The following is a 27,581-nucleotide window of genomic DNA, read 5'->3' as shown; positions in this document are numbered from 1 at the left end:
CCAGTACCTGGGTACATAAGTGGGTGAAGTAAGTACTGGAGAGATCTCAAGATGAAGGGCTCAGCTACAAACTGCACTACCTTCCACCAAACCATAGCTGCAGCGACATATCCTTTGTAATCTCACATTTTACTTGTACGCTTGCATTTCCTGACGGACCAAGTTTGGAAGCCCCTTTACCATTGGGAGCCGTGAGCATTTAATAGTAGCCATCAATTGATCAACCAGAAGAATATTATCTATCTCACAGGTACCTTCGAGTGGGGGCGGCGCAACACTGCCCCGCATTTGGGACCCTACCAGCGACGCGTTGAGCGCGACGGTCCCAGCTTGAACTTTAATTGCTTCATTGTTCTCTTGCGCCTCATCACCTCCCAATTTGAGCATCTTCAGAGTCGTCCATTTGTACCCACGCAACGCCGAATATAACCCCCAAAACCGAATATCAAATCTCAAGTGGAGGAAGAACCCGCGTTTCGTCCATCTAAACTCTTCCGGCCTCGGAAATGGCGAGCTTCTTCGACATCAAGGCCAGGAAACAGGCTGCCGCCAACGGCGCAGGGACTCAGAAGCAAGACAAATCGGCACAACCCCCAAGAACGCAGCCATGGGTAGAGAAATAGTACGACAGCCAACGCAGCCTCAATTTTCGATAATGTCTCCGTTCTTCGGCTAACAACAGGATGTCTATACAGCCGTCCACGGACCCTCAACGATGTTGCTGCCCAGGAGCATACCACCGCTGTCCTTCAGAGGACCCTGCAGGCTTCTAACGTACGGCCCTAATGGGTTTCCTGCTTCTCCAAATGCCTCTCAATCTCGCCGTCTAACCGTCCTTTTCTCCGTAGCTACCTCACATGCTCTTTTACGGCCCTCCAGGAACAGGCAAAACCTCTACGATTCTCGCCTTAGCGAAGGAACTCTACGGACCCGAGTTCATGAAATCTCGCGTCCTCGAACTCAACGCCTCAGACGAACGCGGTATCTCTATCGTCCGGGAAAAGGTCAAAGACTTTGCGCGAATGCAGCTCACGAACCCCCCTCCCGGCTACAAAGACAAATACCCCTGCCCACCCTTCAAGATCATCATCCTCGATGAGGCCGACTCCATGACGCAGGACGCCCAGAGCGCTCTTCGCCGCACAATGGAAACGTACAGCAAGATTACCCGGTTCTGCCTCATTTGCAATTACGTCACCCGTATAATCGACCCGTTGGCGAGTCGATGCAGCAAGTTCCGCTTCAAGAGCTTAGACAAGTCGAACACGAGGGCGAGGCTCGCCGAGATTGCCGAGAAGGAGTCCGTTCCGCTCGATGATGGCGCCTTGGATGCTCTAATAAAGTGTAGCGAGGGCGATTTGCGAAAGGCCATCACCTTCCTCCAAAGTTCCGCCCGGTTAGTTGGCTCGATGGGAGGCGTGGACCAGGACGGAGACGAAGAGATGGATGGACAGAAAAAGGTTGTCACGGCCAAGATTGTCGAGGACATTGCTGGCGTAATACCGGCTCCGACAATTGATACTCTTGTGAAGGCTATGCGCCCAAGAGGATCCGGTTCGACATTTACCCCGGTCGCCGAGGTTGTGCAGGAAATGGTGGCGGATGGCTGGAGTGCCGGACAGGTCCTGAACCAGGTATGTTATACGTCTCAAGGATTTTTTTTCCCCTGTCCCCCCTAAAGCTGACGGAACCCCTTCCAGCTTTATCAAGCCATCATATTCGATGAGACCATCCCCGACAAGCAAAAGAACAAGATTGTTATGGTGTTTTCCGAAATCGACAAGAGGTTGGTTGACGGCGCGAGCGAACACTTGTCGATTCTAGACATGGCCCTGAGAATATCTGCCATCATGGCTGGTAAATAGAGAAAGCATATTATCAGATATTGTGTATAGGGAGAAAAGTGTAATCGGATCGGGTATCAAAAAAAGGTCTGGCGTTTAATGTAATCTATTCATTATCATCATGACATGCTTGCGCTTTTCGCTTAAACTTGCCATTTCATATGTAGCAACAGTGCCAGCTGGATCCAAGACGATCGAATTTTTCTTGGAGGTACCAAACATCCTTTCATCAGACTTTCGGCTTTTACGACCGAGATTTGGGGCCGAGAAGCCCAAGATCCAAAGCCAGAGACCCCCAAGGATCCGCTTGCTTGTTTCCACTAGAGCCATCGTCACCCCCGCCGAACATGCGAGAAATTTCGGCCAAGGTACTGACGATGCCTTCGATGCCCATTTGGCCGTCCTCTATGCCCTCTGCCACGGCTTCCATGGTTGCAATCCTGGCCGAATCCGAAGCAAAGACCCACGGTTTTATCTTTCCCGTTAGGTCTGGCTGCTCGAGAGCGGTCGCCGACCCTAGGCTATCGAGGAATCCCGGCTTCAAGTGCTTAGCTTGCTCCGACGCAGGCCATGGGAATTGCGGAAGAAGTTGGCTCTCCGGAACCAAGTGCTCTACTACTTGGCACGCCTCCTTCAGCTGTTTGGCTAGAGAAATGTTGAATTGGGATTTGTAGGCAATGATGGATTTCTGCGCCGAGGTCAATTTGGACAAATTTGCCAAATAAGGTAGTAGGAGATGCGCTGCCGGGCCCAGTGCAGTCGTGGCTGTGGATTTTTCTTCTTGTGAGGACATGACGGTGGGCTTCACAATGGGTTCTGCCAACACGGAGTCCGGTGCTCCGAGAGAAGTGATGAGAGCTTTTCGTGCGTTTATGTATTGATCGTAGCTCTCCTTTACAGTCTCCAGCTTCGCGGTGATTTTGGCTTTCTTCTGCTTTGTGGTCTCATCCTCTGGGCCAACTTTCCTCTCGCCATCGGGGGGAGGCTCTGCATCAGGGTCGTCCTGGTCACTCGAAGCCTTGCTCAACTCTGACTCAATCCAGTTGATTAGCTCATTGCGGGTGGCGTCGAGAGCGCGAATCTTAGCGAAGGGTGTGATTGAGTTGGGGTCAAAGGAGCACTTTGCCTTGAGTGCCTGAAGGAACTGCTCCTCTCGGGTAAGGAGAAGCTTTGATTTCAGTAAGACTTTGTCCAGTTTACCGGCCAGCTTTGCTAAATCGGGCTGAATCCCCTCCTCGTCGGTTGCGAAGCTATCCACAATCTCATTCGGAACTCTGAGAAGAGGGGCCAAGTCCTTGAAAATGGACTTTAGGTCCAGGAAGCTGGAGTCGGCGGCCGGTTTCTGGCCCAAGACATTAATATACTTCTCAAGCGACTCGAGCCGACCCAACTTCTCTTGTTGATTGATCAAGTGCAGTTTGTCGTCCAAAATCTCCGGATGGCTCCGCTTACCTCGGGGGTCAGCGGATTGATTTAAGTGAGAGTGGGCTTTCCGGACAGTATCGAACTCGTCTTGCGCCTTGAGGTTTGCTGAGACCGCTTTGAAGAACTCGTCCATAAGCACAGTTGTGCGTTGCTCAGGCGGAATCAACTTAGTTGACGGGTCAATTAGGGATAGTGGACCACCGGTATAAGAGCCTTCCAACGAGGATTCCAAATGGAATGCCAAAACGCGTCGAACATGCTCAACTTGCTCCCTCGGCTTCACATAGGCCGCCATGCCCTGTTGTATGAGCCTGACCGTTTCCTCAGGCGACTGCATGGCGACGAAATTTAAGGGATTGTGCAAACGGAATTATTGAAAGTCGCAAGATTTCAGTTCGGTATTATTCTCTTGGAATTGGTGAACAGTATAATTAAATTGTCATCTTGATCGTGAGCTCGAGGTCGTGGTAGCTCGGAGCTCGATCAGCTTCTCGCGAAGTGTGGTGGGGTGTGCAACTATGAGTTGAGCTGTTGTTACTTCGTAGTGAGAATCCCAAAAACCAGGGCCCCGCGAAGCTACCTGGAATTGCGGCAGTGGTCTTGTAAACACGCTATCACGTGACATATAGCATTGTGGATATGTACAATGTACCACACGCAGGTGGCGAGTGGGCTGCAGCTTACTTTGTAACAATCCGTCGTGCAGCAACCAGGCTGAAGCAGAGCAACTTAAAAAATCGATGGGCATCTTTGGTGTCGGTGTTCTGGGCCATTTTGTCAACCTTTACCATTCAATTACCAGTTCCTTGCCGTGTACTATATTAATTCGCATCTTCTCTTAGAGGACTGCCGCATATTTGCCCAGAGAGCTGGTCCCATCAGCTCCAACACGAATTTGCCATCAAATAATCTCCAATACGAACTCCAACATCGACCATTCATCCGCGTTACGCATCACCGCCCACCATGGCCGACCCACGAGATGTGTCGCAGTACAAGTACTCGGCCATGTCCAACCTTGTCCTCAAGGTGGACCGGCGACTTATCAACCGGCCCACGGACAAGGCGACAGGCGAGCCAGAGTCTATTGCCGGTCGCTTGACGATCAAAGATATGGGGTCGCGCGTCGGCCGCGAAGCCGCGCCGAAACCGAAGACCCTTCCAGATGTTGAGAGAGGAAGCATACAAGAAGGCCGAGATGTGTTGTTAAGAGACCAAAGGAAGCGCAAGGCCGATGGCCAGTTACGGGGGAATGGTATTCTGGGCGCAGCAGATCTCGCCATCGAAGGCATCCAATACCGTCCACGGACAGCCGCCACGCGCGCGACCTTCGACCTTATCCTAACACTCGTCGCCAACAGCTTAGGCGACGTACCCTACGAAGTGGTGCGAAGCGCTGCCGACGCCGTCTTGGAGTATCTCAAAGATGAGGACATGAAGGACTTTGATAAGAAGAAGGAGATCGACGAGATTCTGGGCATAACACTGAGCCCGAAGCAGTTCAACGACCTTGTCAATCTAGGCAAGAAAATCACCGACTACGATGCGCAAGACGAAGAAGAAGAGGATAGGGCATCACAGGGCAGTGCCACCCTTGACGATCGGCAAGGTGTCGCTGTTGCGTTCGAGGACGAAGACGAAGAGGAGGAGGAGATTGTTCCTGAGGTCCGTGACTATTCATCTGAAGAAGAGGAGGAAGAAGAAGAGGAAGAAGAGGAAGCTGCGAGAGAAGCCGATGCCGCTGACGCAGAGGCATTACGAGAAAGCGACGAAATGGTTATCGACTCTACTCTAGCAGACCAAGGGAAGCAAGATGGGGAGACCACTGTACCAGCCCGGGAAATAGATGCCTTTTGGCTTCAGCGGCAAGTCGGCAAGATCTATTCTGACCCCAAAGAACAACACGATAAAACCCAAGAGGCGCTGCGAATACTCTCTGGCGAACCGGACGAGCCGGGTGGCGAAGAGAAGCCGTTGCGAGAAATCGAGAACGACCTCATGGAGCTTTTCGAATACGAACACCACGAGCTCGTCCAGCTCCTTATCGAGAACCGAGAGAAGGTCGTCTGGCTTACCAAGTTAGCGCGGGCTGTGAGCAACGAGGAGCGTGCTGCTGTCGAACGCGAAATGGCTTCAGAAGGCTTGCAGTGGATTCTCAATGAACTACACGGGAAGAAGCCCGAGGAAGGCAAGAAGAAGCTTGATATCAAGATGGACATCGACGTCCCGGAATCTATCACCAACGGTGCCGCCAAGGCCGAGAAACCCGAAGGCCAGCTTGCAGGTGGGTTACAACCGCGGAAGCTCATCAACCTAGACAATCTCGTTTTCGACCAGGGCAACCATCTCATGACGAACCCAAATGTAAAGATACCTGCGGGTTCTACGAAGCGCACTTTCAAGGGCTATGAAGAGATCCATGTCCCAGCACCGAAGAAGCGGAGTGACCCCAACGATCCCCTTATCCCGATTACAGAGATGCCAGAGTGGGCTCGTGTTCCCTTTAGTACCGCGAAGTCTCTGAACAGGATCCAGTCGAAGTGCTATCCCACGGCGTTCCAAGATGATGGAAATATGCTTGTTTGCGCTCCCACTGGCAGTGGTAAGACAAACGTAGCTATGCTTACAATTCTTAGGGAGCTCGGCAAGCACCGCGATCCGGAGACTGGCAATATTGACCTGGATAGCTTCAAAATTGTATACATCGCCCCTCTGAAGGCCCTTGTCCAGGAACAGGTCGGGAACTTTGGCAAGAGGCTCCAGCCCTACGGTATTACAGTTGAGGAACTTACTGGCGACCGCCAGCTCACGAAGCAACAGATCGCGGAGACTCAGATCATCGTGACCACCCCAGAGAAGTGGGATGTCATTACTCGGAAAGCGACGGATCTCTCCTATACTGTTCTCGTCCGACTGATCATTATTGACGAGATCCACCTGCTACATGATGACCGTGGTCCAGTTTTGGAAAGCATCATAAGTCGTACCATCCGCAAGACTGAGCAGACCGGTGAACCGGTCCGCCTAGTTGGCCTATCAGCTACTCTGCCCAACTTCAGGGACGTAGCGAGCTTCCTCCGAGTTGATATGAAGACAGGACTCTTCCACTTTGATGGATCTTTCCGACCCTGCCCACTCCGCCAAGAGTTCATCGGCGTCACAGACCGCAAGCCCATCAAACAACTCAAGACAATGAACGATGTTACCTACAACAAGGTCCTGGAGCATGTCGGTACCAATAGGAACCAGATGCTGATCTTTGTTCACTCGAGAAAAGACACAGCCAAGACTGCCCGGTACATTCGAGACAAGGCTTTGGAAATGGATACCATTAACCAAATTCTACGTCACGACGCTGGTAGCCGCGCTATCCTGAACGAAGCCTCGGAGCAAGCTACTGATAAGGACCTCAAAGATCTTCTACCCTACGGATTCGGAATCCATCATGCCGGCATGAACCGAGCCGACCGTACCGATGTCGAGGATCTCTTCGCCCAAGGTTCTATTCAGGTCCTTGTTTGTACTGCTACGTTGGCTTGGGGTGTAAACCTTCCTGCGCATACAGTCATCATCAAGGGTACACAGGTTTACTCTCCCGAGAAGGGTAGCTGGGTTGAGCTTAGTCCTCAGGACGTTCTACAAATGCTTGGTCGTGCGGGCCGGCCTCAGTTCGATACCTACGGAGAGGGCATTATCATAACGACGCAAAGCGAGATGACGTATTATCTATCGCTCTTGAATCAACAATTACCCATTGAGAGTCAGTTTGTGAGCCGCCTGGTCGACAATCTGAATGCAGAAGTTGTGCTTGGTAATGTCCGAACGCGAGACGAGGGAGTAGAGTGGCTTGGGTACACGTATCTCTTCGTCCGTATGCTTCGGTCACCAGGCCTTTACCAAGTCGGGGCGGAATATGAAGACGACGAAGCCCTCGAACAAAAACGAGTTGATCTCATCCACTCGGCGGCCACCGTCCTCCGAAAGTCGGGCCTGGTCAAGTATGATGAAAAGACGGGGAAGCTACAGGCTACTGAACTGGGTCGTATTGCTTCTCATTACTACATCACCTACGGCTCGATGGATACCTACAACACCCTGATTCTTCCGGGCATTACCACCATTGAGCTCTTCCGAGTATTCTCGCTCAGCGCCGAATTCAAGTTCATTCCCGTCCGACAAGACGAAAAGGTTGAACTTGCGAAGCTTCTTAGCCGAGTTCCGATCCCCGTCAAGGAGAGTATCGAAGAATCCCACGCCAAGATCAATGTTCTTCTACAGGCCTACATTTCTCGGCTTCGCTTGGAGGGTTTCGCTCTCATGGCCGACATGGTCTACGTTACTCAATCTGCAGGGCGAATCTTGCGTGCCATCTTCGAAATCACCTTGAAGAAGGGCTGGGCTGATGTTGCAAAGACAGCCCTCGACCTATGCAAGATGGCAGAGAAGAGGATGTGGCCGACGATGACACCACTTCGCCAGTTCCCCAGCTGCCCTCGCGACATCATCCAAAAGGCAGAACGAGTTGAGGCCCCTTGGAGTGCATACTTCGACCTTGACCCTCCAAGGATGGGAGAACTCCTCGGTATGCCGCGACACGGCCGGACTGTCTGTGGACTAGTCGCCAAGTTCCCCAGACTGGAGGTGCAGGCCCTCGCGAAGCCCCTCACGAGGTCAATGATGCATATAACTCTTGAAATAGCGCCAAACTTTGAGTGGGACGATGAAGTCCACGGCGCAGCAGAGAGCTTTTGGATCATTGTCGAAGACTGCGATGGAGAGCGGATCCTCTACCATGATCAATTCATCCTCCGAAGGGAGTACGCGACGGCTGAAGATAACCGCCACATCGTAGACTTTACCGTGGAAATTTTGGAACCCATGCCACCCCATTACTTCGTCTCCTTGATTTCAGATCGATGGATGGCCTCGGAAACTAAGCTGGCTCTCTCTCTTCTGAACCTCATCCTACCAGAAAAGTTCCCGCCGCATACTGAGCTCCTTAAGCTTCAGCCTCTCCCCGTGTCCGCGCTCAAGGTTGAACAATACGTCAAGCTATACCCTGACTGGCAAAATTTCAATCCTATCCAGACTCAAACGTTCAATTCGCTGTATAGCACTGACGACAATGTACTTGTCGCTGCGCCCACCGGATCCGGGAAGACTGTCTGCGCAGAATTCGCCCTTCTCCGTCACTGGGCGAAGAGCTCGGCCGGTAAAGCCGTATATATCGCCCCCTACCAAGACCTTGTTGACATACGGTTGCGCGACTGGGAGAAGCGGCTTAGCCATTTGCGTGGCGGCAAGTTGATTGTGAAGCTCACGGGTGAGACGGCAACCGATCTTGACCTGCTCAATAGGGGTGACCTGATCTTGGCCACACCGTCTCAGTGGGACGTTCTGTCGCGCCAGTGGAGGCGGCGCAAGAACGTCCAGCTGGTCGAGCTTCTCCTTGCCGACGAGCTGCATCTCCTAGGAGAGAATCTGGGGTACGTCTACGAAGTCGTCGTGTCCCGGATGCAGTACATCAGTGGCCAGACGGAGCACCCTCTGCGAACGGTGGCTCTCAGCGTCTCCCTCGCGAACGCGAGAGATTTTGGGTCTTGGATCGGCGCGAAGAAGCACGACGTGTACAACTTCAGCCCGTTTGTCCGGCCCCTGCGACTCGAGCTTCATCTTCAATCCTTCTCAATCCCCCATTTCCCTTCTCTCATGTTAGCAATGGCGAAGCCCACCTACCTTGCCATAACACAAATGTCGCCGAATCAACCGGCCTTGGTTTTTGTCCACAGCCGAAAGCAGACTCGGCAAACGGCTCGAGATCTTCTTGCAGCCTGTTATGCGGATGACTACGAAGACCGTTTCCTTAATGCTGAAGGCGACCAGCTCAAGCGCATTCTCGATCACATTGACGAGGAACCTCTCCGTGAAGCCCTATCTCATGGTGTCGGCTACTACCACGAGGCTCTCAGCCAGAGCGACCGGCGCATCGTCAAGCATCTCTATGATAGAGGAGCTATTCAGGTCTTGGTCGCGTCTCGTGACGTTTGCTGGGAGCTGGACTGCACTGCCCACCTAGTGGTGGTTATGGGCACTCAGTATTTCGACGGGCAAGAACACCGCTATGTGGACTATTCTATGAGCGAGGTCCTACATATGTTCGGCAAGGCCTTGCAGCCTTTGGAAAAGAAGAGCCGCGGCGTGCTCATGGTACCAGCAGTGAAGCGAGAGTTCTACAGCAAGTTCTTGAGGGAGGCGCTTCCGGTAGAGTCGCACGTTCCCGATAACCTCCACGATACGTTTGTCACTGAGATCAGCACCAAGATGATCCAGTCGGCCGGCGATGCTGTCAACTGGACCACCTTCACCTACTTCTACAGGCGCCTGCTTGCCAACCCAAGCTACTACGGCCTCAGCGAACTAACGGATGACGCTCTCGGTCGCTTCATTTCCGACCGGGTAGAAGAGACGTTCAGCCAGTTGAACGAGGCGAAGATTATCGAGTACGATGAGGAGGACGGCTCCGTCGTGCCCTTGAACGCAGCCATGATCGCAGCATACTACAACATCTCCTACGTGACCATGGAAACCTTCCTTCTCTCGCTCACTGGTCGCACGAAGCTCAAGGGAGTCCTCGAAGTTGTGACGTCCGCCACGGAGTTTGAGGCAATCCAGCTAAGGAGACACGAAGGCGGAATTCTACGCCGTATATACGAGAAACTTCCCGTCAAGATGTCGGGAGACGTCAACCTGGACTCAGCGCATTTCAAGGCTTTCGTCCTGCTTCAAGCACACTTTTCAAGGCTCCAGCTGCCTGTCGATCTCATCAAGGACCAGGAGGTTATCCTATCCAAGGTGCTCGGCCTTCTCAGTGCAGCCGTCGACATCCTTTCTTCCGAAGGACACCTCAATGCCATGAACGCCATGGAAATGTCACAGATGGTGGTACAGTCCATGTGGGATCGCGATAGCCCGCTCAAGCAGATCCCTCACTTTACGGACGATACTGTCAAAGCCGCTCATAAGTTCGGGTATGTGAAACAGATTCTAACCACCTTTTCCCCCACCCCCTTACCTCAAAGAGAACATGCTAACCAACGTCCCACCCATAGAATTAAGGACATTTTCGATTTCATGGAGGCAATGAACCCTGAAGAGAATCCTGATTACAGCTCGCTGGTCAAGGCTCTAGGTCTCACCAACAATCAGCTAGCGCAGGTTGCCGACTTCACCAACAACAAGTACCCCGATATCGAAATGGAGCACGAGATCGAGGACGAGGACGAGATCCGCTCGAACGAGCCGGCGTACTTGAACATTCGGATTCAGCGCAACATTGAAGAGGACGATGAAGTGGACCCGACGGTCCATGCGCCATTTTACCCCGCGAAGAAGATGGAAAATTGGTGGCTGGTTGTCGGCGAAGAGAGCACCAAGAGCCTTTTGGCGATCAAGAGGGTGACAATTCTGAGGAAACTTGACGTAAAGTTGGAGTTTACGGTACCTACGGAGGGCAAGCATGATCTGAAGCTCTATCTCATGAGTGACAGTTATATGGGCGTGGATCAAGAACGGGAGTTTACTGTCACGGCAGCAGAGGGTATGGACGTCGACGAGGAGGACGAGGAAGACGAGGATGAAGAGTAAAAAGACCAAACGACACAGGCTCGGTTGGTTGATTAAGAGGGGTTGCCACGATGGCCCCCAGTGTATAGAATTCACGTGGTAAGAATTTTCGAAGCATGATAAATAAAAACGGAAAGGCAATGTTCATTGATTTAGGGTATTCAAAAGCTCGGCGGCCACTTCGTCCATTGCCACAAAGTTCGGTGGTGAATTGTGTGGAGGCTGGAAGCGACTTGTTAAATGGGGTGGCTGGTGATTGGTCGGCAGGCGGCCAATGGGTGCGACGAGTCGGGCGTGAGATCATATTGGCGACGTCGCAGAACGAGGAAACGCAAGCGCCCGCCCACATACTCTCTGCCTGCTACGGCGATCTTGGTACGAGGCCGCGACGGCATAGTTCGGCGGCTACGGGCAGGCATATTCAAAGAGCAGTCTCCTGGCGGAAGGGAGCGGACATGCAAGGCAGAGAGACGATAGTCTCTCTCCATCAAGTATTCTGTCATTGATAAGTACTGGTGATGGCGATGGTGATATATCCAGGCCGGCGGTGAGAAAAGTGAACGGAAGGAGGCACGTTGCCATCCTCTCATCAGACCCTGCACCTCGGAGCCATCTCCGGGGCAAACTGCTCCTTCTCTGGCATCTCGATGGGAGACTGTCTCGGCCAGCTCCTGCCCGGCTTGGGCTGAAAACTACCCTCGACCTTGCAAGACTCACCTTCCTCATACATTAGATGAATCACTCTTGACAGAGACACCTGGTGGTACTGCTAGCAACTGGTAGTACTTTTAGGTACTCTTGTCATCCCCGTCCATGATGTCTTTGAAGCTACAATGTGCAAGTACTGCCAAGGTATTTGGCGTAACATTGGTGCCTCTTCATGGCAATTGCCCCCAGCTTACTTTCCAGAGTCAGGCTCACTTGTACCAGATTTGTATCAAAGACAAGTGGACGAGAAACTCCAAGCCAAAACTGTATTAATTGACTACTTCTTCTGGTGCATGCATGTCACGTGCCCTGCCCCCATCCCCATCAGCTCACTCACTGCCAAAGTGCTGCAGTACCAAAGTCTTAACCTTGTCTTATTATTACGAACTTCTCTTTTCTGACGAAAATCCTCGCATCCCTCCTTGTCCCGATCGCCTCTTTTTTTTAACCCTGCACTACTCTTCCTTTTCCTTGCAGACCTTCACCACACCACAACATCATCACAAGGGCTGCTGGTGCAATTGCCACAAATCCATAGTGGATTGTTTGCACCTTGTCCCAAGATCCTCATCCTCTCCCCAGCCTCCCCAGCTTATTTGAGAGCACGCTAATCACGCGAAGCAAAGCCTAACGCGTAGTCCTACCTTATTTATTTATCCTCCACACCTCTACCTCACCCCAACACCTGGTAGCTTCAGCATTGCGCCTTAACTGATCGCATTGCCGTTGCGAACACCAACACAATGTCGTCTCCTGAACCATCCACCGACAAGAAGGACGTCACTTCTGCGACTGCGCCTGATGTCACTGAAGCTCCTGAAGCTAAGGAGGAGCAGCCAAAGGTCGAGGCTACCAAGGAGGCCGAGTCCAATGCTGAAGCTGATGCTTCCAAGGGTATGTCTCGATATACACGTCATTCCCCTCGCGCCCTCGCCGTTCGATCTCTACCTAATCGTCCACGCTCTATCTATCTCTGGCGCCTCTACATCTCAATTGAGGATGGCGCAGCCTCCGCGTCAACGGATCCACTCCAACTCGCGTCCAGGCTCATGCATCCCTTGCCCTCCCTATCAAGTCTTTCGTCGCATCGCGTTGATATTACTGCGCTCGCCATTTGTTCATTCACTGACACGCTTTCTGGTTTAGATGACACTTCGTCGGAGAAGCCCACCGAGCCAGCCGAGGCCAAACCCGAAACTGAGAAGGCCGAGGCGAGCAGCGCCGAAAAGAAGGACGAGGAAACCGATATCGAGATGAAGGATGCCGCAACCGAGGGCGGAGATGCCACTCCTGCTACCGACGCGAAAGAAGAGGCGGCGGCCGATAAGACCAAGGCGGCGCGTCGCAAGTCGACTGGTGCCACCGAGAAGGGCAAGAAGCTCAACAGGAAACAGTCCAAAGCCCGCATTACGAACCTGAATGCCCAGCCTGGCGATCATTACCTCGTCAAGCTTAAGGGATTCCCTCCTTGGCCCGCCGTTATCTGCGATGAAGTCATGCTTCCCCAGCTTCTTCTTACCACGCGACCCGTCACTGCCAAACGAGCCGATGGCACATACCGCGAGGACTTCGCCGACGGAGGCAAGCGAGTCAATGACCGCACATTCCCCGTCATGTACCTATATACCAATGAATTGTAAGTTTTTCCTATGCCCTAGGGCATCCCTTTTAGACGCGCAGACTTGTCACGATTGCCGTCGTCCGTCTCTTCATTACCCACCACGATACTCCATTCCGCCCCTCGCTCTCAGTTTGCTGCCATGATTCTGAAGATTATCAATTTATTGTGGTCGCAACGCTAACCGTTTATCGTTCCGTTTCATAGTGGTTGGGTTCCCAACACGTCCCTTCAGGAGCTGTCACCCGAGCAAGCTTCGGAAGCCATCAACGACAAGATGCGAAAGGATTTGCAGGCTGCCTACGAGTTGGCGGCGGAAGGCCATGACCTCGACTACTACAAGGACCTGCTCCAACAGTTCCAGGAGGAACTAGTTGCCAAGGAAGAGGCTAAGAAGTCGAAGAAGTCCAAGGCCGCAGCCGCTGATAGCATGGACATCGACGAAGTCGAGGAAGCGACGCCTGCCAAGAAGTCGAAGAAGCGTAAGGCTGAAGATGAGACTGCCGTAAGTGTCCCAGCGACCTCTGCCTTAGACAGCCATAACGATCCATTTCCGGTCGCGCTAACAAGACTCCTCTAGACCCCTCAACGAAGCGACTCGGTGAAGAAGCCCAAGATTAAGCTCTTGAATTCCGCCGCTAAGGCGTCGAATGGCGGTGCCCCACCTAAGGCCTCCAAAGAACAGGCGGCCCCCAAGCCGTCCAAATCTAAGTCGAAGCCCAGCAAGCCAGCAGAGGAGACCAGGAGGCCTGAGTTGACTCCCGAGGAACGCCACGAGAGGAAGTCGGTAAGGACTATTTAATTCCAGTCTTCCACGTCTCATCCTGTTGTTTCCCATGTCATTTGCTGATACGCCGTCTACAGAAGGAAGTGTTGTATCTTCGACATAAGCTTCAGAAGGGTTTCTTCCCTCGCGACGCGGTGCCCAAGGAAGAGGACATGCAGTTCATGAGCGAATTCTTCACGAGATTGGAGAGGTTTACGGAAATGGACGCGAGCATCCTCCGAGCGACCAGGATTTACAAGGTCCCCCGGGCCATCCTTAGAATGGAATCAATCCCCAGGGAGGAGGAATTCAACTTCAAGTCTCGCTCCCAGGGTCTCCTTGATCAGTGGAATAAGCTTTTGGCTGCCGAGCCAGCACCGGTCGAGGGTGGCTCTAACGGCGTGAACGGGAAGGAAGAGAAGAAGGCAGTTAAGCCCGAGTCTAACGGAGCTGACGAGAAGGCTGAGAAGGCGTCGGCGGATGAGAAGACCGCGACAGAGCCCGTCGAGAAGAAGGAAGACGTTGCTGACACAAAGGGCAGCGAAGCCACCGAGGAGGAGGAGGAGGTAGGCACCTAACCCACCACCCATCCCCCTTACTAGTTTACTTTTCAGTTACTGACTACCTAATTACCATAGACAAAGGCCCCTGCTGCTGTCGAGGCCTCGGCTTAGAAGGAATTCCGTTTACGTATGGTTGAAGTCGAAATACCCGAGGATCTCGACTCATCATTCTTTCATGTGCCGACCGCAACGAGGATAAATGATCGGGATACAGTATCCACGACCTCACGATAAGAAAAACAGAAAAGAAAAATAAACAAAAAGGCATTGGAAGGGCCAGTTAATGATGTCTTGGTCATCAAGGATCCGGGGGCGCGGTCTTTATTTTTGTCGCTTTCAAGTTCGGCCCCGTTCAGGCGTTTGAGGAAACCAAATTGATTTTTGTATTCGAAGGTGCTTTGTGTTCTGGGTCGTTGTGGATTTTGTTTCCTCCCTCCTTTTCCTTTTGATTTTCTCTTTTCTCTTCCCAACATTACACGTCAGTTGTTTTGACGGTCTTTGTTTGACTCTTTTTCATGCTTTGTCAATTCTGATTTCTGTAAATTACAAAAGGGTCGATGGATCTTTCACATACGCGCCTGGGAACGGAGGGAGGCGGATTATTCTATTTGGGGGGGAATGGCGAGGGTACGGGTTTTGACTGTCTGGGCATGTTTGCAAGTGCCAGTGAGCCAGAGCGCGGGTGATTCTGTGCGAAGCTGGCCGAGGCACAAGAGGAAAGTTACTGTCGCTCTTTGCCGACGATGCCAGTGACTTGGCGTTGGAGATAGCCAGGCAGGGCAGGGGTAAAGCTGGCCCTGGAATGCGGGTGCCACGGACAGCAGGCATTCCGGCATGTCGAGGAGAGGTGATCGGACGACTTCGCTTTGCCTGTCCCCCGCGAGCGAGTGGCTGCCTGGTTTCCCACAGAGTATAAAGTCTTGTTCGCTGGTCCGCTTGGTGACGGACTTATGGCAAACAGGAGTACTAGCAGCGAGTTTCTATATATATTCTCACACATTACGAATGATACAAGAAAGAAAATGGTGTTTGATGATTTATCTCCGTCTTAAATATCTTCAAGCTTGCTCGTTTCGTTGTCTTTGTGAGTTTAAAATAATCTCGATATTGGCCGTCATTTGCGCACTGTGTAATTCCCGCGATCCCCATGCATTGAAGGGCAAAAGGTGATTTTCCCACACTGTACGTGTTCCCTTGCTTCTTGCTTCTTGTTGCGCGTCCCAAGCTCCGCATTCAACATCCAGTGTTGGTTTACTCAAGGCTGTTGCGAAGCGCCTCACTCAAGAGCTATAATATTCTTGCTCAAGTTATCTTTTTCTTAATACTCTATAGTCATGTCAGATGTCGAATCCCGTGCAGGTGACCAGGAGGACCACCAGGTAAAACCACCCCCTTGTTAAGCCATACGTCTCAGTCCATCGTTAATGAAAGTGATAGGCCGCTTATGTCTTCGACCCTTATGAAGGAGATTCAAGGCCAGAGAGGCCAGCAAAAAGGCGTCGTACATCCAAAAAGGGCGCGACTCCGAAGGGGAAGGCTGCAGCTGCTGAGACGGCAGTGCAGAAGCGGTCTCATTTTGTGCCACTGCTACAGGGGAAGGAGAAGCCGGAAGCAGTTCAGCGGAGGGAGATATTGTTCCGAGAGACATGGTCTCGTGTCGAGGGTCGCATCAAGGCAAGAACTCCTTTTCTACGTATCCTGTTGAGTTGGGTGGGGTGTGGAAAGACGAACTAACAGGGCTGTTGTGAAGCGCATGTTGAGGGATGCGAATAGTGCTACGCTTGAAGATGTCGGTTCTTTTGTTGAGACAGCCAAGGACAACCGGTAAGTTGCTTTCTCATGACAGTTTCAATGGCTATATTTCTCACGACGGAAGTAGAGGCGACAAGATCTCCTGTGCGTTCGTGGTGACGGGGCCAAACCTCGCATCTCAAGACCTTCTCTTTGAGCAACTTGAAGAGAGTCTCCTTGCGTCTCCGGCGAACAAGTTTGTGAGGCTGAGATCGGCAGATGCGACGAATATGAAAGCTACGTTGAAGAAGATTATCCAGGACATTACGTGCAAGGCATCCGATGAAGAGGACGGGCAGTTGATGATTGGGAAATCCGTGAGTCTTCCCTTCTCCCTCTTTTCCCATGTCAGGTTAGGGCTTTTTTTTAGCAGATAGAGCTGGCTAACATGATTACGGTTCCTCAGAATCGAAAGTATCTAAATTATGACCTAGCGGCCGTCCACGCGCTTATCAAGGCACAAGGCGGCTGCGACCATGTCTTCATCGCCTTTCAGGACAGCGAGGGATTTGATAGTGCGCTCCTATCCGATCTCATTCTCGTTTTCAGGTAAGTTGACGATATCCCGAACCTTCTTGCCGCGGAGTATGATGAGTCTGACAGGACCCAAGCAACTGGCCGCAAATACCCTTCACCCTTCTATTTGGCGTGGCCACCTCTGTAGAACTCCTCCAAGGCCGGCTCCGCAAGTCCGTTTGTGAGCACCTCCATGGAACAGAGTTTGACGTCACACAAGGGACTAGTGTCTTGGAGGATATCATTATCAAGACGGCCGTGACTTCGCTCGATATTCCCCTGCTCGTTGGGGGATCTTTGCTTGAGACCATGATCAACCGGCAGTACGAAAAGGTCTCCGGCGTTCAGGACTTCATTAGTGCACTGAAGGTATGCTTCTACTTCCCCGTCCGACCCCCTGCGGGGCCCTAGTTCACTTCCTAAAGAAATATGTTACTGACCAAGCATACTCATAGTATGCTTATATGTGTCACTACTACGCCAACCCCCTGAGTGCTTTTGAAGGAGTGGAATACTTTGAAAAGTTGGAATGGATTCAGCCAGAACATTACCAAGCGCTTCGATCCTTGCCCTCCTTTGCCAAACATATCGAGAAGCTCCTCGATGCGAACAACAGTCGCTCGCGTGAACAAGTTATAGAGTGGCTTAAAAACGACGATTTTCTCATCGGCGAAGCAAGAGCAGAGCATGGCGTGGGGCACGGCAAGGCCCTATACGCCGTAGATCTTCATCGAGCCGCGTCGTTTTTGGCGGCTCTAGGCTACCATAAAGGGAGATACGCTACGATCATTGTGGAGATATTAAATCGAGGTATTGATCTTACCGATGACCATGAGGCGATCGTTGCACTCCGAAAGATGGAGCCGGATCGTATCATCTCAGCTATGAAGGACATGCGTACTGCACTAAGCCAGAACAACTATGGCGATGTCCCCGCCGATGAAGACTCTAATCTCAGAGATGCGCTCGCCCACGAAGCCCACGCGGATGAGAATGTATGCGACGATTTGACAAGGTGGATTGACCGGTCTGAGAAGCTCCTTGCTGAAGCAAAAGAAGAGGGCCACACCTTACGCAGCAAATATAGTGGCCAAACCAAGATTGTGAGGACAACTGTCGTGGCTCAAAAGGTGCAGCTCAGCCACGATTCAGCAGCTCTCACCGAAGTCGACGAAAAGTTTACCAAAATTGTCGACAACCTTGTCTCGGCCGTCAAGCTCATGGCGAGCATGGCGCCGCCTACACATTCCCCGTTCCACGAGATCTGGTACTACGACTCGAGGATACCCCACAAAGAAGTCTTCACCCCTCGCCTCCGCGCCGTCTTCGAACGCGCCCTCGCGCGACCGCGTGATTATCTAGGCTGCCAATGTTGCGGCGATGGAAGTGACGGTGGCGAGGCCATATCGCCTCTGTCGCCGCCTGCGTCGATCTTGTACCACTTCTACCAAGAGGCTGGAAGCTTGATTAATGTTGCCGATTTACGGACGGCTTTCTTTGGCGTGCTTGCTACGGATGCCGGAGACGATGCGGATGAGAGGGCGGCGTTGGCTTTGTTCTATCAGGGTCTTGCCGAGTTGAAGAGTTTGGGCTTTGTAAAGCCAAGTAAGAAGAAGACGGACCATGTTGCTAAGTTGAAGTGGTTGTGAGGGGGCGACGAGCCGGGACTCGAGGATTTGAGAGTGTCTCAAGAATTGTTGTCTTCTTTGATGGGAGTTGTTTTTTAACTGTTGAGATAGCGATTCGGGTTAATGCCGCGCATTGTTGTTTATGACTGTGTCGGGATGAGTCCATTGTTTGTCTCCTTTCAGTGACTGGAAGGAGATTGCGTTTATTTGACAAGGCAATGTCCATCCCCAGTCCTCCAAAGGATTCTATTCTCTTCTTCTTCTTCCCCAGGGATTCCTCACCATGTATATATGATCCAGCACCACTTTCAGGCCCTTTTATGCAGGTATTCACAGCAAAGCCAGGCCCGTCATCGGGAAACGGCCACTATGACATTCCCTCTGTGGAAGGAGAGAACGGGTTCGGATTTTCTTAGACAAAAGATATGCGTGGGTCATGCCGTAGATGAGAATTCCCATGATTCAAAGAAACAACAATGAGCCACAATAGCTATAAAAAGCCAGACACTCCTGCCGTCTCTATTTCTCAGTTTTCTTGTCTCTCTTCTATGAACCTCATTCAGTTTCAGCTCCTTTGCTGAACCTCACCCTCACATCACTAGACTGGGAGACCAGACTCGGCGAGCGTCTCTTTCTACATTTTACTTCTTTTAGCCTTGACGTCCCGCAACCGCACTGTCGAGGACGGTTCCCGGTCTACGAGGACGAGCGAGCTTCCATATACCCAGACGACATACACATCGCTAATGCGGCCTAATACAGTCCCAAAGATTTCCTGACTTTCCTGACTGTAAGTTCTCCGTCGCTATCTGCATCAGAGAGAATCCCCTGCCAAAGCAGCCTACTAAACAAGATTGGGATAGATCTTCTCTATATTCAACTCCCTCGAACAAGCCAACGCGCACAGCAACAAAAAAAAAAAACCGAACAAAAATACTACTACCATGTCCATCCAATCCATCTACCCCAGCCTCACCACTCGCCGCTCCGCCCTCTCCCCCGCCTTCCGCCTTAAACTCGCCGAGATGGCCCTCCCTCTCTCGCCCCTTGTGCAGGTCACGACGGGCGCCATCCACCCCAGCTTCCCGCGCCTCCTCGTCAACTACTGGCTGCTCACCGAATCCGACCTCGACGAGCTGGCCGCCTTCTACCACCAACGGAACGGCGGCGGCAGTAACGATGATTCCTGGAAGTGGAAGACGGAATATCCCCTCCCCATTCGGTGGGACGACAACGATGGTATCGAGACGAAGAGGAGGAGGTTCGGGAGGTTTATTGGTCTGAGGGGCTGTGAGAGTCCGGGTCCTGGCGTGGAGGCGTGGTCGAGGGTTGAGATTCCTGACGATGAGGTTTTGAAGAAGATGAGGTGGTATTATTGATGGCGATGAGAGAAGGTTATAATATTTGATTTTTCCAGCGATGATGCTTGCAAATAATGACGGGTAGGAGCATATGAGATTGGAGAGTCTTCAATAGGGAATGTACGCTTGATTTGGCGCCGAAAGCAAGGATTTGAGGCCACGATTTCAGTTCAGAAGCGAAATATAAGTCGAACTTTTCTTTTTTTTCCTTCTTTCGACATCCATTCACCCGTACTCAACTGATTTGTATCAAAAGGAAGAGGACCCAAGGAAACTAACAGAAAAGAAACCGAGAACCGGAACGCCCACATAAGAATGCCCGTATATGCTTTGCCCCCATCGCCCACACGAGACAGAAAACAGTCGGCGATATAATTTACAGAAGTGGTGTTGCTCTTTCTCCATCGTCCAATCAAACTAATCCCTCTTCTATGATTTGGAACAGAGAAGCACGCTGAGCATCGGGGACATGAAGAAGCGGCTGTGAAGTGCATCTTGAAGTAATGTAAATTCGAGATCAAGTACGGAGAAGGTAGCGAGTTTATTTCTTGCCCCTCTTCTTCTTCGACGGCGTTCCCGTAGCGGGAGTTGAGTTCCCAGTGGGAGCTTTCGCGGGTGTCGCGGCAGGGGTAGCGGCTGGGGTTGTAGAGGCAGCTGGAGCCTTCGCAGGTGTGGCAGCGGGAGTAGCGGAGGGGGTGCCGGGATCGACGAGGACGGCAGAATCTTCGCTAGAGGGCTTTCCGGTGGAGGACTTTTCCGCTTCCTCGTCGTTCAAGAGCTCGGTCTCAAGGGTGGCCCGACGCTTCTCCCACCATTCCTTCTCGCTGGCAACCTTGCCTTGGATCTCCTCGAGACGCTTCCGGAACTGGACATTAACGGCGATCTCGTTGGCGGACTGGAAGATGAACTGGCCCCAGTTCGGAGCGAGACCGTTGGCCTAGAGAAAACACACGCACAAAATTAGCATCACGCCAGTTGCGAAAATGGCCCCAAAAGGTGCTGTTTTGTTTTCGCGGTTAGACTATACCTCCATGACAACGTCGCGGAGCTCGTTCTCCATCTCCTTCTCGGCGCGCTGGAAGCGTTGCCACAAGTCGTCGCCCACGCTTCCCTTCTGAAGCAGAGACGTGATAGCTTGTTTGGCGGTGCGGATCTGCACAAGGCGGTTGATGTCCTCGACGGCGCGGCGAAGAAGGGCGGCCTTTAGGACGTTATCGGGGATCTTCTTCTCGGACTTCTCGTCGCCGTTTTCGGGTTCCATGTGGAGGAGGGAGAGGTAGATGTTTCGTTGAAGGTGTGGGCCAAACCATGGCTCCAGGTTCGCAGCTTGAGCTATCGATGGCAGCAAAACATTAGTGTCACAGGTTTCAAATCACGGCCACAAACAAGACGATGTTTAAAGGTGCAACTCACTGGCCTTGCGCTTCCGGTATATGCTGGAAAAGGTCATTAGGGAGCCACTGAGGACGATGAGGTAGGCAAAGGGGAGGACCAGGCCCACCCAGTCTATTTCTATGCCAAGCATTTTCGCGACGAATGTGAGATCTTGATGAATTCGAATTCAATTAAAATGGGCGAAAACGAGAAGGGAGAAGAGACAAGGAGGAGAGAATGAATGACAGCTGCTCAAGTGGCAGCGAAAGGGTTAGAACGGATGTTCTCTTTAGGTTTTGATGGTGGTTGTTGGAGTATTACATCAGAAAACGAAAGTCGCGGCCAGCTGTTCTCTTTTGGACCTGGACGAATTAATTTGGTTTTGGACTCGGGAAGACACACTTCACGCTTGACGTTTGCTGGCCTCAACAGGCGGACGGCAAATTCCGATGAACAGGGCAGCATGGGCTTGAGCTGTTCTCCCGATGTTTTAGCGGATATTCACAAGATATTTGTGGCAATGAACAAACAGCTGGATTTTGATTTTGAATGCCACCGCGGGGCCGATGCTGACTGATCAGTGCGACTCCGATTCCGGCAGTGGATTCACTTTGGGGAGTTGTCGGCGTGGTGATTGGCCAATGGCCGTCTTTTCAGCGCCGAAAATCTCGGAGACAGTGATTTCTATTTTCTAAACTTGACCAGAAGCACCGATGCTAGCCTGGTGAGCCTCGTCTTTGCAGGGGAAGTTAAACAAGATGGTCATGCCGAGGTATCCCGAGAGCTGTTGTGAGCATGTCGACTTCAGGGTTGTTGGCATCCGACAATTAATAGTGAAGTCACAGAGCCCGATCAGAGATATAGGAGATATGCAGGCTAGATCAAACGCAAAGGCTTCGCCCACTTGAAGAAACATGTCATTGGACAGGGGAGAATGAATGTCTCGATGACCCTGATTTGCAGAGGTGAGGTTGATGTCTAAATGCAGCCGTTGTACGAAGTAGTGTGCATCTACACAAGAGGAGCGTTCCTCTCTGCACTTGGCAAGAAAATTTTTCTTCTCTACCAGCACCAGCACCTGAACTTGGCGACCAGATTGGCGGTGGGTCATACATTCTCCAATGCCACAGCTCGTCGCCGGGCTGGCCAGCCATGTCGTGGAGCACCATATTACTTACTTCGTACTTCATTGTTTGTACGAAGCAAAGCCCACTACGTTTACTGGATCTCTCCGGTTGCGAGGTGGGTGGCTGTTTGCAGGGTGTTAGTGAGGCAATTTGCACCGCTGGTCGTACTCGCATGAACAGATCCAGGACAATATCAGCTGTATCTGGACACAGATGATACGGTCAGAGAGCATGGATTTTTGTTGAGAGCAGAAGAGCAAGCTCCTACCGACAGAGTAATACCGTGGCACCTGCCAATTGACATTATGACGGAGATGGGTTAGCGGGACAGGGACACCGTCCGTGAACAGGGGGTTCGCATACTGTGTTACTTCAACATTGACTCCAATTTGATGGTGGTAGTTCTGAAGAAGAGTCACAGTTAAGATCAATTGATGAACCCAGGGACGGTCTGCGGTACCTGAAGGACCAGGCGGGCGGCTTGCGCCTGCTTGCAGATAATTGCACGCGGTGCTCTGCGCTGTGCGCTTGTGCTGCTGGCAGGTAGAATTTTACGGGCATGCAGCTAGCGTCTTCAGGGCACTTTTACCCACTAGCTTCGCCTAGCTCCGTCAAATCGTCAGTAGCTGGCTGGCTGAATTAGACACAGTGCTTATCTTATCGGCGCCGTCTCCCACTGGCTCGTTAATTTTTTTTTTTTTTTTCTTCTCCGACATCCACATCCCACCTCCAAAAGAGTCATATCCCAATATCCCATATCCCGCCCATCCTCCCACCGCCCTCGGTCGTCACAACCTTCTCTTCCCCAGACCCTCCCTCTCCCGAGCCGTACTGTCTAGGAAGTTTCAATTGGGACCGACAGACGCTAGATAACCTTCTTTTGCTCCTTCTATCTGCATCTGTCCGCTACTTCCTTTACAGTACGTCGTCGCCATGTCTGGCAGGCTCGCCGGTCAAGCTCCGGCTCTGCTCCGACAAGGCCGACGGATAATACCTTCTCCTACTCCCATTGCTGCTCGCAGCCTCACGTCTAATGTTTTCAACTCCTCTCCTCTCCTCCGACTCCAGAATGGCCGCTCTACCCTCTCCCAGAAGCGCCTCTTTACCTCGACTCGATTGCGAGCGTCCACCGCTGCTGATGCGCAGTCCCCGCCAAACTCCAAGGCCTACCTCGCTAGCGGCGCCGTCAAGCCCTTAGCCCAGGTTAACGTGAAGAAAGTCCTCGTCGTAGGAAGCGGTGGTCTTTCCATTGGCCAAGCTGGAGAGTTCGATTATTCCGGTTCGATCCCCCAATCGTTTTTTCCCCTGCCTCTCTGCTAGGCGGCCGATTGGTCTCAATTCGAGTCACGCGAGCACATCCTGGCAGCATCCAAGCTAACCTCCTGGCTTCGCCCTGTAAATAGGATCTCAAGCTCTCAAAGCTCTGAAGGAAGCAGGCGTTGCCTCGGTACTTATCAACCCTAATATTGCTACTATCCAGACGAATCACACCCTCGCCGATGAGGTGTACTACCTACCGGTTACCCCCGAATACGTGTCCTACGTCATTGAGAGGGAAAAGCCCGATGGTATCTTCCTGTCTTTCGGTGGTCAGACTGCCCTGAACCTTGGTGTTCAGATGCAGCGCCAGGGTCTCTTTGAGAAGTACGGCGTCAAGGTTCTCGGAACCAGTGTCCGAACCCTTGAACTCAGTGAGGATCGTGATCTCTTCGCCAAGGCTCTCGAGGAGATCAACATCCCCATTGCGAAGTCCATCGCCGTCGGAACCGTTGATGAGGCTATCGATGCTGCCCGAAAGGTCGGCTACCCCATTATCGTTCGTGCCGCTTATGCTCTTGGAGGTCTCGGGTCCGGTTTCGCGAACAACGAGGAGGAGCTCCGCAACATGGCTGCCCGCTCCCTCACTCTCTCGCCCCAAATTCTGGTGGAGAAGTCCCTCAAGGGCTGGAAGGAGGTTGAGTACGAGGTTGTTCGCGACGCCAACAACAACTGTATCACCGTCTGCAACATGGAAAACTTCGACCCTCTCGGTATCCACACTGGTGACTCCATTGTTGTGGCACCCAGCCAGACTCTAAGCGACGAGGAGTACCACATGCTCCGAAGTGCTGCTATCAAGATTGTCAGGCATCTCGGTGTTGTTGGAGAGTGCAATGTGCAATATGCTCTTCAGCCTGATGGTCTCGACTACAGGGTTATTGAGGTTAACGCTCGTCTGTCTCGCTCTTCTGCTTTGGCGTCTAAGGCTACCGGATACCCTCTTGCGTACACGGCCGCGAAGATCGGCTTGGGCCATACCCTTCCCGAGCTCCCCAATGCTGTTACTAAGACGACTACTGCCAACTTCGAACCTTCTCTCGACTACATCGTCACCAAGATTCCCCGATGGGATCTTTCCAAGTTCCAACATGTCAAGCGAGATATCGGTAGCGCTATGAAGTCTGTCGGCGAGGTCATGGCTATTGGTCGTACCTTTGAGGAGTCTTTCCAGAAGGCTATCCGCCAGGTTGATCCCAAGTTCCTCGGTTTCCAGGGTGACAAGTTCGAGGATCTTGATGCTGAACTCCAGAACCCTACCGATCGAAGGTGGCTTGCTGTCGGTCAGGCCATGCTTCACGAGAACTACTCGGTCGATAGGGTACATGCGCTTACCAAGATCGACAAGTGGTTCCTGCATAAACTCCAGAACATCGTGAACTGCACCCGGGAACTTCAGCAGGCCGGCAGCCTCGAAGCGGTCAGGGAGGATCAGATGTTGTCCGCCAAGAAGATGGGCTTCTCCGACAAGCAAATTGCCTTGGCCGTCAACAGCACCGAAGACGAAGTCAGGGCATGCCGATTGAGCATGGGTATTCGCCCATGGGTCAAGAAGATTGACACCCTGGCTGCCGAGTTCCCCGCCGATACTAACTACCTGTACACTACCTACAATGCTTCCACTCACGATGTCGAGTTCGAGGACAAGGGTACCGTCATTCTGGGTAGCGGCGTCTACCGTATTGGTAGCTCCGTCGAGTTTGATTGGTGTGCTGTCAGCGCTACCCAGGCGCTTAGGCAGATGGGCCAGAAGACTGTCATGATCAACTATAACCCTGAAACTTACTCAACCGACTTCGACACTGCCGACAGGCTCTACTTCGAGGAGCTTAGCTACGAGCGAGTCATGGACATCTACGAGCTTGAGAACGCTTCCGGCGTCGTCGTCTCCGTTGGTGGACAGCTTCCTCAGAACATCGCTCTTCGACTTCAGGAGACTGGAAAGGCCAACGTTCTCGGTACCGACCCCAAGGATATTGACAAGGCCGAAGATCGTCAGAAGTTCTCTGAGATTCTCGACAGCATCGGCGTTGACCAGCCTGCCTGGAAGGAGCTTACCTCCGTCGAGGCTGCTGAGGCTTTTGCCGACGAGGTTGGCTACCCTGTTCTCGTCCGTCCCAGTTACGTCCTCTCTGGTGCTGCCATGACGGTCATCCGTAGCAAGGAAGATCTCAAGGTCAAGCTCGAAGCCGCAGCCGACGTTTCCCCCGATCACCCAGTTGTCATTACCAAATTTATTGAGGATGCCCAGGAAATTGATGTCGATGCCGTCTCTTCCAAGGGCAAGCTTGTTATTCACGCTGTTTCTGAGCATGTCGAGCAGGCTGGTGTCCACTCTGGTGACGCTACCCTTGTCCTGCCTCCTTCCAAGCTTGACGAGAAGACCATGGACCGAGTCAAGGTTATTGCTGAGAAGGTGGCCAAGGCATGGAACATTACCGGACCCTTCAATATGCAGATCATCAAGGCCGACGATCCTAACGGTGGAGAGGCCGCGCTCAAGGTCATTGAGTGCAATCTCCGTGCTTCTCGATCCTTCCCCTTCGTTAGCAAGGTTCTCGGTGTCAACTTCATCGATGTCGCCACCAAGGCGCTCGTCGGCGAGGACATTCCCAATTACGACAATCTAATGAAGGTCAAGCGCGACTACTTGGCGACCAAGGTTCCCCAATTCTCCTGGACTCGTCTTGCTGGTGCTGACCCCTTCTTGGGCGTCGAAATGGCCAGCACTGGTGAGATTGCTTGCTTCGGAAAGGACCTCGCCGAGGCCTACTGGGCCTCTCTCCAGTCGACTATGAACTTCAGGGTACCCCAGCCCGGCGAGGGTCTCCTCTTCGGCGGTGAGCTTGGGAAGAACTGGCTCACGACCGTCGTCGACTACCTCGCGCCCCTCGGATTCAGGTTCTACGCCGCCGACCACACGGTCAAGGAGTTCCTCGAGTCTTCGGCGAAGAGCAAGATTGATGTTCAAGTTATCGAGTTCCCCACGGAGGACAAGCGAGCCCTCCGTGAGGTGTTCGAGAAGTATGATATCCGCGGTGTCTTCAACCTAGCGCAGGCTCGCGGTAAGACTGTTACGGATGTTGACTACGTCATGCGCCGAAACGCCGTCGACTTCGGCGTCCCTCTGTTCATGGAGCCCAACGTAAGTAGACCTTTAAGGGCCTTTGCCATTACATGTGGATTGTAATTGCTAACATTTACCCCCGCAGACTGCTATGCTATTCGCGCAGTGCATGAGCGAGAAGCTTCCTCGAAATGAGGGTATTCCAAGTGAGGTCCGTCGGTGGTCGGAGTTCATTGGCGGCAAGCCCCTGTAAATTGATTTCTCAGGAAGAGAATATAAAAGTAAATGAGGTCGGATGGGTGGGTTTAAAAGGAAGGAGAATACCATATTAGCCATTTGCTTTTTGCCATTTCTAGTGTTTTTTTTTAAGGATATGCGTTTCCATCTTGGCTTTTGCTTTCTTTCTCTTTTCTTCTTACGCGTAGATCACTCTTCTTTTCATGTTGGTGGTTCTTACGGGTTTGTGTTTATATCATTTATGTTCATGTTGTTCTGGGTTCGTGATCTGCAAAACGGGATGGCGTGTAGGTAAAGCAAAAATGGAAACAGAAAAAAAAGTAGATACCGAGATGAAGGAGAGATTTCGATTCATTTATAAGTGCTCTGTGTATGGAAGCGTTGTACGTGATTCTGATGGTCGACTCGAGTCGACTGACGCAGCGCAACTTAACTTGGAAGCGAGTTGCGATGGGAGAGCCGTTCATCACAATTCTCCTCTCTAATAACTGAGGTCTCACTCTCACTTCAGCTGTCTCAGTCATAATCTTGATAATTTCCATGTTTAGCAAACCGGTCCTCTGACTCCGTGAAACCTTATGAAGCCTCCTGTGATGCGAAGAACAACCACCACACA

The 27,581-nt window shown here is 52.1% G+C and overlaps 6 protein-coding genes and 2 pseudogenes across 6 annotated transcripts; 6 read left to right on the top strand and 2 right to left on the bottom strand.

The window, feature by feature from the left end:
- Nucleotides 1-506: 506 nt before the first annotated feature.
- Nucleotides 507-1,865, top strand: SAPIO_CDS3409 (Replication factor C subunit 2; the record flags this gene model as incomplete). The annotated part of the gene is made up of 4 exons (XM_016786208.1): nucleotides 507-622; nucleotides 696-774; nucleotides 849-1,634; nucleotides 1,701-1,865. 4 exons carry the CDS (start codon nucleotides 507-509, stop codon nucleotides 1,863-1,865), a joined length of 1,146 nt encoding a protein of 381 aa, XP_016644214.1.
- A 223-nt stretch (nucleotides 1,866-2,088) lies between these two features.
- Nucleotides 2,089-3,606, bottom strand: SAPIO_CDS3408 (annotated as a pseudogene; the record flags this gene model as incomplete).
- Nucleotides 3,607-4,235: 629 nt separating this feature from the next.
- SAPIO_CDS3407 (Pre-mRNA-splicing factor brr2) lies at nucleotides 4,236-10,913 on the top strand (the record flags this gene model as incomplete). The annotated part of the gene is made up of 2 exons (XM_016786207.1): nucleotides 4,236-10,297; nucleotides 10,379-10,913. 2 exons carry the CDS (start codon nucleotides 4,236-4,238, stop codon nucleotides 10,911-10,913), a joined length of 6,597 nt encoding a protein of 2,198 aa, XP_016644213.1.
- Nucleotides 10,914-12,343: 1,430 nt separating this feature from the next.
- Nucleotides 12,344-14,658, top strand: SAPIO_CDS3406 (uncharacterized protein; the record flags this gene model as incomplete). Its single annotated transcript, XM_016786206.1, has 6 exons — nucleotides 12,344-12,494; nucleotides 12,747-13,236; nucleotides 13,426-13,723; nucleotides 13,799-14,005; nucleotides 14,083-14,550; nucleotides 14,623-14,658. The coding sequence occupies 6 exons, from the start codon at nucleotides 12,344-12,346 to the stop codon at nucleotides 14,656-14,658; spliced, it is 1,650 nt and encodes a 549-aa protein (XP_016644212.1).
- Nucleotides 14,659-15,881: 1,223 nt separating this feature from the next.
- Nucleotides 15,882-18,503, top strand: SAPIO_CDS3405 (uncharacterized protein; the record flags this gene model as incomplete). The annotated part of the gene is made up of 6 exons (XM_016786205.1): nucleotides 15,882-15,926; nucleotides 16,298-16,371; nucleotides 16,427-16,655; nucleotides 16,745-16,887; nucleotides 16,950-17,223; nucleotides 17,310-18,503. 6 exons carry the CDS (start codon nucleotides 15,882-15,884, stop codon nucleotides 18,501-18,503), a joined length of 1,959 nt encoding a protein of 652 aa, XP_016644211.1.
- A 923-nt stretch (nucleotides 18,504-19,426) lies between these two features.
- Nucleotides 19,427-19,861, top strand: SAPIO_CDS3404 (annotated as a pseudogene; the record flags this gene model as incomplete).
- A 523-nt stretch (nucleotides 19,862-20,384) lies between these two features.
- Nucleotides 20,385-21,368, bottom strand: SAPIO_CDS3403 (Translocation protein sec66; the record flags this gene model as incomplete). The annotated part of the gene is made up of 3 exons (XM_016786204.1): nucleotides 20,385-20,780; nucleotides 20,871-21,175; nucleotides 21,257-21,368. The coding sequence occupies 3 exons, from the start codon at nucleotides 21,366-21,368 to the stop codon at nucleotides 20,385-20,387; spliced, it is 813 nt and encodes a 270-aa protein (XP_016644210.1).
- A 1,909-nt stretch (nucleotides 21,369-23,277) lies between these two features.
- Nucleotides 23,278-26,981, top strand: SAPIO_CDS3402 (Carbamoyl-phosphate synthase arginine-specific large chain; the record flags this gene model as incomplete). Its single annotated transcript, XM_016786203.1, has 3 exons — nucleotides 23,278-23,623; nucleotides 23,748-26,806; nucleotides 26,874-26,981. The coding sequence occupies 3 exons, from the start codon at nucleotides 23,278-23,280 to the stop codon at nucleotides 26,979-26,981; spliced, it is 3,513 nt and encodes a 1,170-aa protein (XP_016644209.1).
- Nucleotides 26,982-27,581: the final 600 nt, after the last annotated feature.

This window comes from Scedosporium apiospermum, assembly GCF_000732125.1.
Source record: "Scedosporium apiospermum strain IHEM 14462 chromosome Unknown SEQ_SAPIO_0088, whole genome shotgun sequence".
In the NCBI taxonomy this organism is placed as follows: domain Eukaryota; kingdom Fungi; phylum Ascomycota; class Sordariomycetes; order Microascales; family Microascaceae; genus Scedosporium; species Scedosporium apiospermum.
This window is presented reverse-complemented; position numbering and strand designations above follow the sequence as displayed.